Source organism: Protobothrops mucrosquamatus, unplaced genomic scaffold, assembly GCF_001527695.2.
Source record: "Protobothrops mucrosquamatus isolate PMUCROS unplaced genomic scaffold, P.Mucros_1.0 scaffold3522, whole genome shotgun sequence".
Taxonomy (NCBI): Eukaryota; Metazoa; Chordata; class Lepidosauria; order Squamata; family Viperidae; genus Protobothrops; species Protobothrops mucrosquamatus.
Window position 1 is genome coordinate 93,861 of NW_015389491.1, and position 15,124 is coordinate 108,984.

The 15,124-nt window shown below is 40.9% G+C and overlaps 1 protein-coding gene across 1 annotated transcript in view; it reads left to right on the top strand.

Moving 5' to 3' along the window:
• ANAPC4 (anaphase promoting complex subunit 4) overlaps positions 1–12,148 on the top strand; it is a 25,005-nt gene extending 12,857 nt beyond the window's left edge. The window contains exons 12-20 of the mRNA XM_029286385.1: positions 816–909; positions 3,070–3,167; positions 5,368–5,429; positions 6,403–6,441; positions 6,528–6,629; positions 7,068–7,145; positions 7,959–8,129; positions 8,487–8,610; positions 11,578–12,148. Coding sequence (XP_029142218.1) covers positions 816–909; positions 3,070–3,167; positions 5,368–5,429; positions 6,403–6,441; positions 6,528–6,629; positions 7,068–7,145; positions 7,959–8,129; positions 8,487–8,610; positions 11,578–11,727 — 918 coding nt within the window. The 3' untranslated portion in view covers positions 11,728–12,148. The remainder of the gene's footprint in view (positions 1–815; positions 910–3,069; positions 3,168–5,367; positions 5,430–6,402; positions 6,442–6,527; positions 6,630–7,067; positions 7,146–7,958; positions 8,130–8,486; positions 8,611–11,577) is intronic.
• The last annotated feature ends 2,976 nt before the right edge of the window (positions 12,149–15,124 follow it).

Genomic DNA, 15,124 nt, shown 5'->3' on the forward strand with positions numbered 1-15,124 from the left:
AAGTTACCACGGCCCTGAAAAATGTGACTTCACGACCGTTCTTCGTGCAGCATCCCCACGATCATGTGATCAAAAACCAAAGGCTAGGCAACGGACTCGCCTTTGTGACGGTTGCTGTGATCCGGCGATCCCCTTTTTGTGACCTTCTGACAAGCAAGGTCAGAATGGGGGAAGCCAGGTTCGCTTAAAAAACCCGCGTTACTAACTTAAACAACTGCAGCGATTCGCTTAACGACTGCGACAAGAGAGGTCGTAAAACGGGAAGAACCTCACTTAACAGGTGTCTTGTTTAGAAGCAGAAATGTTAGGCTCAGTGGTGGCCGTAAGCCGAGGACAACCTGCAGATAGATGTAAATGTATGGCTTCTGGAACCTGGCTAAGTGGGGTTTTGTGAAAGCGACAACACTCGGAGAAAAGTTGTGGGTTTCTCCCGTGGCCAGGCCGAACGGCCAGTGCCTCTGGAAGCATAAAATGTGTCACTTAATGAACAACTCTTAAAGTCACAAGGCGCTGTAGCTGCTGGTTTCACGGAGCAAAGGTTTATAGCCATTTCTGATAAATTGTTCCACTCTGCAAAGATAACAGACCGGTTGGAGAAAAAGCTGCGATCAACAGATTTAAAAACTGGGCAATAAACCACTTTTCAAAGGCTTTACCACAAAATGACTAGACCTCTTAACCGCTTTTCTGCTTCCCGGTTGAAAAGAAGAGTAAAAGCAGATCTGACATTTTATTTTATTTTATTTTATTGCAAACTGAAGTCCTGGCATATTTCCCCCCCCCCCAGATACTTATTAAAACCGTTCTCTTTTCAGTATTTAAAAGATGAAGACGATGACCTTGTATCTCCGCCTAACACGGATGGAAACCAGTGGTTTAATTTCCTTCAAAATAGCAACAGCCTTAAAGGTACAGCCTGGTTTTAATACGAGATCATTGACAAGGGCCAAAGCAAAAGGAAGTTGTGCGTCCTTTAGAGATGAAGTTTGGGGTGTTTCAGGGTGTTGAGGTGTGAAGGTCTTAGGAGATGGGTTAGCGTTAGCTGATCCTTTGGTTCTCCTGCTTTCTTGGGCCTTCATATACCATTATTCAGGGTCTTGCATTTTGGAAAGTTAATAATAATAATAATAATAATAATAATAATAATAATAATAATAATAATAATATAATAATAATAATAATAATAATAATAATAATAATAATAATAATAATAATAATAATAATAATAATAATAATAAAGTTGGAAGGGACCTTGGAGGTCATCTAGTCCAACCCCCTGCTCAGGCAGGAAACCCTATACCATTTCAGACTGTACTTCCCCCCCCCTACATTTCAAGTGCTATTGTGTTCCCGTTGGCCTTCCCACGGTTAACATTTTGCAACGTTTCATTTACTCTTCAAAGGGCTTAGTTGCTTCTTGCTGTTCTCTGAACGTCTTATAAAATTATAAGAGGAATTAATTCTGTGAATCCTTCAATTGGTTTCACTCAATTGAATACTGGATGCAGTGCTCAAAGCAGCAATGTGAGTTTTGTTACTGCAGTTGTGATTTATTTAGAAAAAAAAAATTACACAGGACACCATGCCCTAAGTGGAATTTCCTCCAATGGGATTTTTCCATGTATTTTAGCAGGAAACACGGATAGGGTAGCCTAGAAAAGTAAGTGCCCTCCTAACCATACCCAAGAACTCCGAATTTGTTGGCGATCTCCATTTTGCTCTCCGAGTTCATGTAAGCCTTTAGAACAAGTAAATTAAATTTAATATTCTGTCGCTGGTATAAGAAAAGCTGCTTCTGTTCATGGGAGGAATTGAGCCATATTTTTTGTCCGCAAAACCCCAGCTTGTTGGAGGCACTTTTAATAAATAAATGAATTCCACAATTGTCTCTGAGTTATTGTACATTCTGGCCCATTACGCAACGGAGATTAATTCTGAAAGGGAAACCGCTCTCTATTTGTACCTGTATAATAGAGAAGGCAAATAAAGATCTGAAGAAACTTTCCTACTTTAGAGTAGGAAAAATAATCTAGTAGATACTGCTAAATGTGGGTAATTATTGGATGGAGGAATTGATTACAGAATAACAGAGTTGGAAGGGACCTTGGAGGTCATCTAGTCCAACCCCCTGCTCAGGCAGGAAACCCTATACCATTTCAGACAAATGGCTGTCCAGTCTCTTCTTAAAAACCTCCAGTGTTGGAGCATTCACCGCTTCTGGAGGGAGGTTGTTCCACTGGTTAATTGTTCTCACTGTCAAGAAATTTCTCCTTAGTTCTAGGTTGCTTCTCTCCTTGATCAGTTTCCATCCGTTGCTCCTTGTCCTGCCTTCGGGTGCTTCGGAGAATAGCTTGACTCCCTCTTTTTTGGGGCAGCCCTGAGATACTGGAATGCTGATATCATGTCACCCCTCGTCCTTCTCTTCATTAGAACACACATACCCAATTCTTGCTAACGTCCTTTATATGTTTTAGCCTGTAGCCCCCAATCATCTTCGTTGCTCTTCTCTGCACTCTTTCTAGAGTCTCAACCATTAGGCTGAGATAGTGTGGAACTGACTACCTTTAAAACAAACTTTGTTTGGCTGGCAGGCTGAAGAAGCGCCTTTTAAAGTTTTCAGCGGGAATGGCCCATACAAACAATGGTTTTGCCTATCGATTGTAGTTTTCGTTTTGTGACCACTGCAAAAAGGTAGTCAAAAACAGATCAAGTCATTTTATGACCGTCAGGACTTCATGACCATCACGGGCAAGCTCCACTAGGATCATCAGTCAAGGATCATCTATATCAGGGCTGTCAAACCCGCCACGTCACGTGACGTGTCGTGACGTATCGCGACTCCGTTGCCGGCAATCGGGTGGGCGTGGCTTCCGTGTGATGAAACCGGCCCGCGGGAGCGGCAGTTTGACACCCCTGATCTATAACGTTAAAATGCTTATTTTTTGCTTAGGTTCACACACTGGTTGCCTTCCATAAAGTTTCTCACAACAGAAAATGTGTCATTAAAAAATGAAACCTTTTCTCGCATGTGTCGATAATTTGACTTTTTTTTTTTTAAATGTTGTTTAGAAAGCCCGTTGCTGTTTCCATACTACCCTCAGAAATCGCTGCATTTTGTAAAGAGGAGAATGGAAGCAATCATTGATCAGTGTCTCCAGAAACCAGCTGTGAGTATCTAGAGGTCTATCAGATTTGGGTACGGCAAGCCGTCCAATTGATTCTCAAGCTTGTTTAAATATAGATAATTTTATTATGGTCCAAGACCAAGGAGATTAAAAAAAAGTTTCTCATACACAAGGAATTATAACATCTGTCCTATTGCAACCCCATGGGGCCATATTATGATTATTTTATTGGGATTTTGCTTTCGCTAAATATTTTATCTCATATATTGTATTATCCACATAGTTATCTGTCTGTCTGTCTGTCTGTCTCTGTCTATCTATCTATCTATCTATCTATCTATCTATCTATCTATCTATCTATCTATCTATCTATCTATCTATCTTATCTATCTATTTATCTTGATGTCTTGATATCTATCTATCTATCATCTATCTATCTTGATATCTTAATATCTTGATATTTTGATATCTATCTTGATATCTCAATCTATCTCTGTATCTTTCTATCACCTATCACTGTCTGTCTGTCTGTCTGTCTGTCTGTCTGTCTGTCTGTCTGTCTGTCTGTCTGTCTGTCTGTCTGTCTGTCTGTCTGTCTGTCTGTCTATCTATCTATCTATCTATCTATCTATCTAGGTATCTTGGTATCTTGATATCTATCTTGATATCTATCTATCTTGATATCTATCTTGATATCTCTCAATCTCTGTATGTTTCTATCTATCACCTATCTATCTATCTATCTATCTATCTATCTATCTATCTATCTATCTATCTATCTATCTATCTATCATCTATCTTCTATCTATCTATCTATCTATCTATCTATCTATCTATCTATCTATCTATCTATCTATCTATCTATCTATCTATCTATCTATCTATCTATCTACCTACCTACCTACCTACCTACCTACCTACCTACCTACCTACCTAGTCTGTCTATCCATCCATCAACTATCTATCTATCTATCTATCTATCTATCTATCTATCTATCTATCTATCTATCCATCCATCCATCCATCCATCCATCCATCCATCCATCCATCCATCCATCCATCCATCCATCTATTATCTATCTATCTATCTATCTATCTGCTTTACTTAAACGCATGCTTTTTATTAGTGTTGCATATCTGTGATTGCCTGACCTCCGTAAATGCCATACACTAAATGTATAATAAACATGGAAGGAAAGAAGAATTCATGAAAGAAGTGGTGAAATTTAAAACAGAGCCGCAGAATTGGGATTAAACCTATGGGTCACCTGCAATCCATTTGATTACTTCTAAGCATAGGCCCAGATATCTCTCTCTAAGAAATATCCAGATTTGATCAAAGGAGAGTGGTGTAAAAATGAGGCAAATCCAACCAAGAAGTAACTTAGAAGTGGTGCTGTTAATAAGTGCTGGGAATTCTTAGACAAGGAACGGCATAAATAAAATACTTGCACGTGGCCCTCAGAGATAAGGACAGGGTAGAGACACCTGAAAAATCTACCTTGCGTTACTTTGAAAGGAAATTAGAAGATATCCAGCATGGAATAAAAATGGGGTTTAGGAGAAGGTGCTCTTATATTGCAAACTGATGGAAAGATTGGGCTTAAATTTAGATTTTCCTCGCTCTGTTGCACTCACTGAGCTTCTGTCTTCTGGATGTCCTTCCCAGAAGGTAGGACAACGAGGTCACAGTCCTGTCCTTGAGTTCAAGCTGAGGAAAGCTCAGATTTAGGAAAAGTAATGCCCAGTTCCATTTTTTTTAATTATCCCCGGTTCTAGCAGATTCCACAAAAATATTAGCAGGATTTTTCCTTCGTTCCTTCAGGTAAGGCCATTCTTAGGAAGAAGGCTCACATCATCATCACACAAACGGCATAAATCATCACCAATGCTATAAAACTAAGACAAGATTAACATAAATTTAACTGTCCCATCCAGACTACTTCACTTGTAGTGAACTTAGCCGTTATTTTGGTGGATGGGCTGGAAAGGAAATTGGTCCGTTGAATCAGACGCCCACTAAATTGGGGGGTCTGTTAAATCAGAGATTCGTTGTAGATTTCTGACTTAAATCCTTGAGAAGGAAGCACTGACAACAATTAACAGGCGTTCCAGTCTCCTTTATTCCCACAGAGCCAGTTCTTTTATTACTATGCCAGGACTATTGTTTGTGTTGCTGCAAGTAATTCTTTTTATTACATATTTGTAGATTTATTATTTTTAAAATCGTTCTCTCCTCCAGGATGTGATCGGAAAAACCGTCCATCAGGCCTTTTGCATGCCTTTGTACAGAGCCTCAAAAAGGTGGGCAATTTATTTTATTTTACTTTGTCTATTTCTGTTACTACAGTTCGTGATTCTACTCAGTCCAATAAAGATCAAAGCACCTTTACAGATAATTCTCGACTTGCAACCGTTAGCCACTAATCATTTGTTTACTGATCGTTTGAAGTTACAACAGCATTGGGAAAAAAGTGTCTTAATGACCATTTTTCATACTACATGCTGCTGTCGTGTGAAGACAGTCAGTCATAAGTCACTTTTTTTTCAAAGTTGTTGTAACTTCGAACAGACACTAAACAAACTTGTCAGTTGAGAACTGCTTGTAGCGAATCAGTTTTCTGCTTCTACCTAGCCCACACAGTTGAGTAGGTTATTTTGACGATTTCTGAGCCTCTTTTTTCTAAATATTTTACCGGGTTAAAAATCTTGACGTTCCTTCAGCCTACTGCCTTATGTTTACAAGTGGACTTGATATGGCTGTATAAAAATCCCTACAGTATTTACTTTAATAATAATAGTAATAATAATAAAGTTGGAAGGGACCTTGGAGGTCATCTAGTCCAACCCCCTGCTCAGGCAGGAAACCCTACACCATTTCAGACAAATGGCTGTCCAGTCTCTTCTTAAAAACTTCCAGTGTTGGAGCATTCACCTCTTCTGGAGGCAGGTTGTTCCACTGGTTAATTGTTCTCACTGTCAGGAAGTTTCTCCTTAGTTCCAGGTTGCTTCTCTCCTTGGTTAGTTTCCACCTGTTGCTTCTTGTCCTGCCTTCAGGTGCTTTGGAGAAGAGCTTGACTCCCTCTTCTTTGGGGCAGCCCCTGAGATACTGGAAGGCTGCTATCCTGTCCCCCCTCGTCCTTCTCTTCATTAAACTGGACATACCCAATTCCAGCAGCCGTTCCTTATATGTTTTAGCCTCCAGTCCCCCTTTAGCATACACAGTACGCGTATGAAAACTCCACATCCTTTGCTAATTTTTTCTTCCCTGTTTTAGTGAGGACTCGACCCCTCAGCTGCTTAAGCTTCCCTTTTTGTGAGTATACGTGTGCTTTATTACAGTCGGTTCCATACATCACAGATGCTTCGTTGCTCACAAACGGTCGAAATTATTTTTTGCAGGTGGCACGACAAATCGTACAATTTGCATTACGTTTTATTCACCATGTTAGAGAACTCGGTTTCCAAACTCTACATCTTGAGAAGGCACACCGACATATCAAGGTAACCTTAGCATTGAGCGTGTCTTGTTTTCTTTCTTCGAACACAATTCTGCCAAAAACATCTTCGGAAAACCTTCCAGTATCCGTTTTGTGTTTTTTTTTCTTTTCTTTTTCTTTTAATAGATATTTTATTAGGTTTTTACAGTTACAATCTTTAGTGCTTCATAAACAAAAGTGTTGTCTGGGTCCACATATTTAGCATTAAAAGTAATACACCTTCCATTCCAACTCTCTACTCCGTTTTTCTAGCCATTTGTAAAAATTATATCATGTTTGAAATATTCTGTATCTTTTTTCCCTTTCATTTTCAATGTAAGCCTGTCCGTTTCAGCACAGTCCAAAATTTTTTCTAGTTATATCTTCTTCCGTTGGTGTTTCTTCATTTTTCCAATACTGTGCAAATGTTTTGTGTTGTTTCCCCCCCCCCCCCGATGTTTAGATCCACTAATAACGGGCTGCTTGCTGTGGAGTTTGGGAATTTCCTGAACAAAAGTGTGAACGAAAGTAAGGAAGCAAGGTCAGTCTATGAAAACCTTCCAAAATCCGACTAACTTAATTTGAATGATTCGTTGAATTATAAAAATGTTCAATTGTGGTGTGTTGGTTAATGAGGACTAGCTCAGCTCTACAACCAAGAACTTAAAACCTGGCTAAAATAATAATAATAAAAAAATAATGTTAACATGTAGAAATGAATAGGTGGAGAAACAAATACGACTTACCCTAAACAATTTGTTTAGTGACCATTTGAAGTTACAACGGCACTGAAAAGAATGACATGACCTTTTTTCACACTTACCACCTTCGCAGCATCCTGGTGCTCATGTGATCAAAATTCAGACGCTTGGAAACTGACTTGTATTTATGACGGTTGAAGTGTCCCCGTTCACGTGACCGTCTTTTACGGCCTTCGGACAATGGGGAAGCCAGATTCACTGAACAACCGTGTTATTAAGTTAACCACTGTGGCAAAAAAGGTTGTAACATGAGGCAAAATTCACTTAACTGCCTCGCTTAGCGACAGAAATGAGCTCAAATGTGGTCGTTAAGTGGATCTGGCTTCCCCCGTTGACTTCGCTTGCCAGAAGGTCGCAAAAGGGAGTCAGTCACATGACCCCAGAACATTGCGACCGTCAAAAATATGAACCCCGTTGTCAACGGGCTGAATTTGGATCAGCCTGACCCTCCCTGGAGATGCTGCAACGGTCGTAAGTGTGAAAAAAAACGGCCTTTTTCAGTGCCGCTGTAATTTTGAACGGCCACTAAACGACACTCTCCCAAATCTGTATGTCTGTGTGTGAAACGTGATGTTAATTTATTTGGAGCCCAGCTCCTACAGCTGTCTAGATGCTCACTTCTACGACAACGAAACCATCACCGTCATCCTGGTGGAAAATTCAGAACAGGAGGGGAAGGAACGGCTTTTGGCTCAGCTGCCCCTGTCCTCCATCTGTAGGGAGCAGAACCAGGGAATGGAGTTCAACTGGAATTCTGGTCAAAGGTGAGAGAGACAAAATGGGGATGCCATTTAGTCTTTTCGGGTTAACTGGTCCGTTTATTTATTTGAAAGGTCTCTATATCAGAGTTCCCCAACCTTCTGGGCTGGTGAACCCAACTGGGGCAGGGTGGGGGGCGGGAGAGGGGATGGTTTTGTGGGCGGGGCAGGTGCATGCGCACACCGTTGCTTTCATGAGCGGGGCTGAGAGCACCTGTGACGCTCGCGCGAGGGAGGCCGCGAGCGTCTGCGACCGTCGCAGACTGTTGTAAGTGGAGGACTGCCTGTAAGGTTGTTGGGGCATCTTTGGCAACGGGGTCAACAATGTGCGTTCCTCTCATTTGGCTTTCGTCTGGATGCCAGGCTAGACCTGCAGCGGGACGGCATCCCTACATGTACGGTCACCGCGGAGACTCAATGCAGGGTGCTGGAGAATATGAAGGCTCACTATGTCACCGTGAACGGTATCCGGAAGGTGTCTTGTGTGGTGAGTGTCATCTTCAAGGATGACGTACTTGTCCGATGGTACAAATGGGTTGTCTCCTTGATGGTTGGGTTGTTAGGAAGCAGAATGGGATAACTTGGTGAGGCCAACCCACCATGGCCAACTTGCCGTGGCCAGCTCACCGTGGTCAACCCACTGTGGCCAACTCGCCATGGCCAATTCACCATGGCCAACTTGCCGTGGCCAACTCATCATAGTCAACCCACCATGGCCAACTCGCCATGGCCAATTCATCATGGCCAGCTCACCGTGGTCAACCCACTGTGGCCAACTCGCCATGGCCAACTTGCCATGGCCAATTCACCATGGCCAACTTGCTGTGGTCAACTCTCCATGGCCAACTCATGGTGGTCAACTTGCTGTGGCCAACCCACTGTGGCCAACTTCCATGGTCAACTCACTATGGTCAAACCACTGTGGCCAACTCACCGTGGCCAACTTGCCATGGTCAACTCACCGTGGCTAACTCACCATGGCCAACTTGCCGTGGCCAATTGACTATGGTCAACTCACTGTGGCCAACTCGTCATGGCCAACTCATCGTGCCCAACTCACAGTGGACAACACTCTGTGGCCAACTCATTGCAGGCGAGCTCACTGCTGTATTTAAAGTAATTAAAAGGTTATTTCAGTTTTTGTCATTCCCCTTGCATTCTGTCCCTCCTTCTGCATCCTTCCTCCAACGATTCTATTCCACCATTCCTACAATATTATTGTAACTCAGTTGTCCTGTGGCGAGTTGTCCCAGACCCGTCAGGAAGCCGTAAAATTTGCCCATCAGCCTCAGGAGAATTGACATTGTCGGGTTACTGGAGAGGAAGAATCCTTTGCAGGTAATCCTTGACTTAGGACTGTGGTTGACCCCAACATTTCCATTACTAAGCGAGACATTAGTGAAGTGAGTTTTGCCCCATTTTACAACCTCTCTTGGCACAGTTGTTAAGTGAACTACCTCAGTGGATACGTTAGTAACCCGGTTATTAAGTGAATCCGGCTTCCCCCGTTGACTTTGCTTGTCAGAAGGTCGCAAAAGGGATCACGTGACACTGCGACCGTCATAAATATGAGTCAGTTGCCAAGCGTCTGAATTTCGATCACGTGACCACGGTCGTAAGTATGAAAAATGTCCATAAGTCCCTTTTTTCGGAGCTGCTGTAACTTCAAAAGGTCATTAAACCGTTTAACGTAAGTCAAGAACTAGGAGGAGAAGTATGTCCATCTTATTTGTGTAGCCACCCATGTTTTGTCTTATTTCATCAACATGAGATTTCACTCCTCCTCTGCTTCTGTTTTGGAGCACTTACTCATTTTCCTCTGTTTCACACTGGCCTGTGGCCGAAATAAAAACAGATCATAAAAACTGGACCGCTTCTGAACAACAAAGGCTGAAAAGCTTATTTCAGGAGACACACTGGTGGTCATCATCACCGGACCTAGGCTGATAACAATTCAGGAGACTGGTTTGTAAATAACCACTCTTAAGCTTCTCCATTATCCGCGAAGAGAGTTGCAATTAGCCTGTTCCCAGAAAGGAGTTTTAAAAAAAAGAGAATAAATAAAAAATCTCTACTTTATTTTTTTTTCAGATTTGATTTTATATTTTTTTTATTATCTATTATCCTCTTTCGGGATAATTACAATTCTTTTTTTTATAGTTTTTTATTATTTTTTTAACAGAATTCAATAGTAATTATTCAACAAAAACATGTTGTCTGAGTATCTTATTCACTTGTTGTTGTTAGTTGCGAAGTCGTGTCCGACCCATCGCGACCCCATGGACAACGTTCCTCCAGGCCTTCCTGTACCATCTTCTGGAGTCCATTGAAGCTCACGCCTCCTGCTTCAGGGACTCCATCCAGCCACCTCCTTCTCTGTCGACCCCTTCTTCTCTTGCCCTCCATCTTTCCCAGCATTAGGCCCTTCTCCAGTGAGTCCTTCCTTCTCATTAGGTGGTCAAAGTACTTGAGTTTCAACTTCAGGATCTGGCCTTCTAAAGAGCAGTCGGGGTTGATCTCTAGTTTGATCGCCTTGCAGTCCAGGGGACTCGCAGGAGTCTTCTCCAGCACCATAATTCAAAGGCCTCCATTCTTTGGCGCTCAGCCTTTCTTATGGTCCAACTTTCACAGCCATACGTTGCAACTGGGAAGACCATGGCCTTGACTACAAATTAAATTCCTAATCCCTAAATCTTTTCTCTAACCATTGATAAAATAGGTCCCAAGTTTGAAAATATTCTGTTTCTTCTTTTTCTTTCAACCTTAAAGTAAGTCTGTCCATTTTCGCACAGTCTAGTATTTTTTTGATTATTTCTTCTTCTGGTGGTGTTTCTTCGTTCTTCCAATATTGTGCAAATATAATTCTTGCCGCTGTTATCACATGCAGAATCAAATATGTACTTTGCTTATCAAGTTTTTCTGGCATCATACCTAGTAAAAAAAAAATCAGGTTTATTTTTTCTCCCGTTTTATAGGTATCGTTTGAAACAAAAATAGTATTGTTGGTAATATATTCATTTTCACCGTAGCAATTCTTCCTAGCGTCGACAGTTGAAGATTCTTCCATTTTTCCAAATCAAGCTTTACTTGATTTAACAATGTAATGTAATTATCTTCTTTTACTATTGAACATCTTGCTGTCAAATATATTCCCAAGTATTTGACCTTTTTGACTGTTTGTAATTCTGTTTTTTTCTGATAATTGCTTTTTTTGTTTATCTGTAAGAATTTTTTAACGCGCTGTTGGTTTTGAATGATATAAATAGCCCAGTGGACCAATTCTTGTAACGTCAACTCAGTCATCTCGGTTTATCTTCCTTGGGGGGGGGGGGAAATCACTTTTAATTTTAGGGTGACAGCACCCAGCTGTTGACATCTCTCTGTCTTAAGGACCGAAAGTTCAATTCTGAGGCAAATGGCTTTAACATTCAACCGTTCTTCGTGTTTTTCCTAGCTAAGTTCAAACCTGAGGCACATCCGAGTGTTCGAAATGGATGAAGACGATGGAGAAGCTGAAGAGGAAGAAGATGAGGAAGGCCCTCAGGCTGTCGGCCTACCTCAAGAAGAACTCAACCAGTCAACAGACACGGTTGAAGGAGAATAAGTGCATCTTGGCTCAGCTGAGCTGGTAGATGAGGTCCCACCAAGCTTCTAAGATGGAAAGAAATGTTCATTTCGGGGTCTTGGACATTAGGGAGAAGAACTGGGGATGTGGTCCTTCTGTTGGAAAATGAAGTTATGGAAGAATTGTGTGCGTTTCCCGTCTGTCTGGTTTTTAAAACTCACATTCTGCCAACCTCTGTTTCTTGTGTTATGGCTCTACTGTCTGAATAACACAACTGGAAACAAACAAGTCTTCAGATATTCCTGCCAACATGGTTCTGCGGTTTCCTAAACTCCATTGCTTCTCTGGATTTCTAAACAAGTGGTCTCTTTTAGATGTCACAGTTTTGTCTATGTGTCACTCTCTCAAGTTTGCCAGAGTAATGTGGAGAATGGCCGGGGAAGTCTCTTAAACCAAGGGTCTTCAAACTTGGCCCTTTTATGACTTGTGGACTTCAACTCCCAGGATTCCTCAGCCAGGCACGCTGGCTGAGGAATTCTGGGAGTTGAAGTCCACAAGTCATAAAAGGCCAAGTTTGAAGACCCCTGTCTTAAACCATGACCCCACCATCACCCTTGGCGGTATTCAGAATGCGGTGTAAAGGAAAATAAAATACAGAGATTATTTTGTGATTGTGCTTTTCGGTTGCGCTTTTCATTTCACAATCCCTGTCTCATCGACACTTCCATCGTCAAATTATTTTTCAGGTGCTTTAATCCAAAACAAATGTCCTTTTACAACTTTATAGTGTTTGCCTGCTGCTAAAAAGGTAAATGACCTGTCTCAAAGAATGTCATTTTAGATAACTTCGGAGAAACTTCATCATTCAGTTTCTGGTAATTTCCAGCATTGTGTCAAGAATTATGAAGGGTGTGTGTGTGTGGTTTTTTTTTTACAATTAAGGTTTGGAAGCTTGAGGTGCCATGCAAACTAGAAAAATCTAGTGAGTTAAATTTAGGTTGGAAAACAACTTCAAGTGTGTGTCGAATAGTAGTTAATGTTTGATTTCTAACGACTAATATTAATCAGTCAGTACAATTTCTCCTGGAAACTCCAAACTAGCAAAGAAAAAAATTATCTGAACTGGATTTTTAAAGGAGTGCTCGGGACAAGATTAATTAATGTCAAAGAGTTCTTGATACAGAATTATAATCAGAATATAGTAAATTGTCACGTAAGGTACAATTGGGCATAACAACGTAGATATTGAAATAGCTTTGTACCTACATGAACATCAAGACAATACATTTCAGTTGAGAATTTGGAACAAATTCAGAGAAGAGCAACTAAGATGAACCAAGGCCTGGAGACTAAAACATACGAAGAACGGCTGCAGGACTTGGGTTTGGCTAGTCTAAAGAAAAGAAGAAATAGGGGAGACATGATAGCAGTATTCCAGTATTTGAGAGGCTGCCACAAAGAAGAGGGGGTCACATTATTCTCCAAAGCACCAGAGGGCAGGACGAGAAACAATGGTTGGAAATTGAACAAAGAGAGAAGCAACCTGGAATTAAGGAGAAACTTCCTGACAGGACAATTAACCAGTGAAACAGCTTGCCTCCAGAAATCGTGGGCACTCCATCACTGGACATTTTTAAGAAGAGACTAGACAATCACCTGTCTGAGATGGTATGGGTTCTCCTGCTTGAGCAGAGGGCTGGACTAGAAGACTTCCAGGGTCCACTCTATTCTATTCTATTCCATTCAGTATTCTATAATCTCAGTATTATATAGTGATAGTCCTTTAGAGGCAGACCAGTAAGATACCATGTATTGAAGGACATTGAGAGGTCCAAAATAATAAAAGACTTCTACTTCCCAAAATAGGTCCATCAAGAAGAGCAACTAATGCTAATGTGACCTCTTCCCAGGTTGGAAACCAAATTCAAAAAGGGTCCAGGTCATTTGCAAGTACATCCATGACATCTTGACTAATACAATCTTTCAGAGAAATATATATCGTGGTATCTAGTTTGTTTCACATGACAGTGGTACACGAAATGACGAATTGACAAAATAGACATTGTCCTTTGTCCTATGAATCTTATCTTATATGGTATCTAGGTTTAAACATTTATGACGGTAGATGACCGACTTATGTTGAGATCTTGTTGCACAAATATACATTCCAACAATGAATTCCAACAGGTTAAGAAAGGTTGAATGTAATCGTCTAAAACTCCTGTATCCAGGATTGGCCTCTTCAGAAAGGAACATACTCCAGCCTTCTTCAAGTTTGCCAGAACGTCTGTCTCTCTCTTAAGGAAGTATTAATCCAAGTGTTTACCTTTCCTCGAAACAGATGTAGAAAAAGCTTGTGACTCTAACTTGGCAAACAAGACTTCTAATTTAACAGAGTCCTAAGATCATTGCAGATGGAGTGAAATAAAATCCACTGATCAATTCTGGACGTCTGTTCCTGCTCATGGTTCAACCTGGTCCACCATTTTGCTGCATAAGCTCCACAAAGCAAGATTTTTTTTTTAAAAAAAACCCCTCTGTTTTAAAAAAATGTTTTCTCACTGCAAGGCCACCTTGTGAGTCTACAACTCAATTTCAGAAGAAGAATTAGAAATCCCGATCCTTTTATGAATAAAAGGAAGGTATTTCTTGGCAGGGGCCGTTGACTTTGGTTTCGCTGAAAATCAATAAGCGCGTTTCAAGTGATCGTCTCTGTTTAATATTCGTAGATTGGAAGAATTTTTTTTTTTGCCAGTCCACTGTCAAGCAACGTGAGTGGCCTAGGATGCACTTGGATCTTTACATTATCTTGCAGAATAATTCCTGCAGATAAGCATTCAAGAGCAAAGGTAGTGGCACCCTTCAAACAGGGTGACTTGTTTGTTCGAAACTAAAATGTCAGATTGACCCAGATTTTCCACCAACGTAAGAGTAGTAAAATTGTATTGCTTTTGTAAAAAAAAAAGATAAGATTGAGATTCTTACACGTCTTGGCACAAGGTTATGTATGTAGTTGATCTTTGGGGAGGGGGGAATAATAGAAGCACAAACCCTTTCTCTACAAATCTTAATGGTCCAGAGTTCCGTGATTTAATCAGAAAGTCCAAATCAAGATTTCAGAGAATTTAGAGGAACGGGAAGATGACAGAAGTTAGCTGTGCAGCCAGATTAAGCGATGGCATTTGGGAAGTGTAGTAAAACAGAGAGCACATGCAATAGTTTTGTCCCAATTTCACTTTCAATCTCACAATCTGGTAATCCCGGTATTCTAAGACTGAGCGTGAAATTGGAGCAAAACCTGATAGGAGAAAATATGTCCAGTGTCATATTTTGATGCTCTCTGAGATTAGTTGTTTTCTTGAAGAAGTTTCATTACCCAACTAGGTAATTGAGTGTGTGTGTGGGTCATGATAGCTGTCTTCTGGTACTTGAAGGG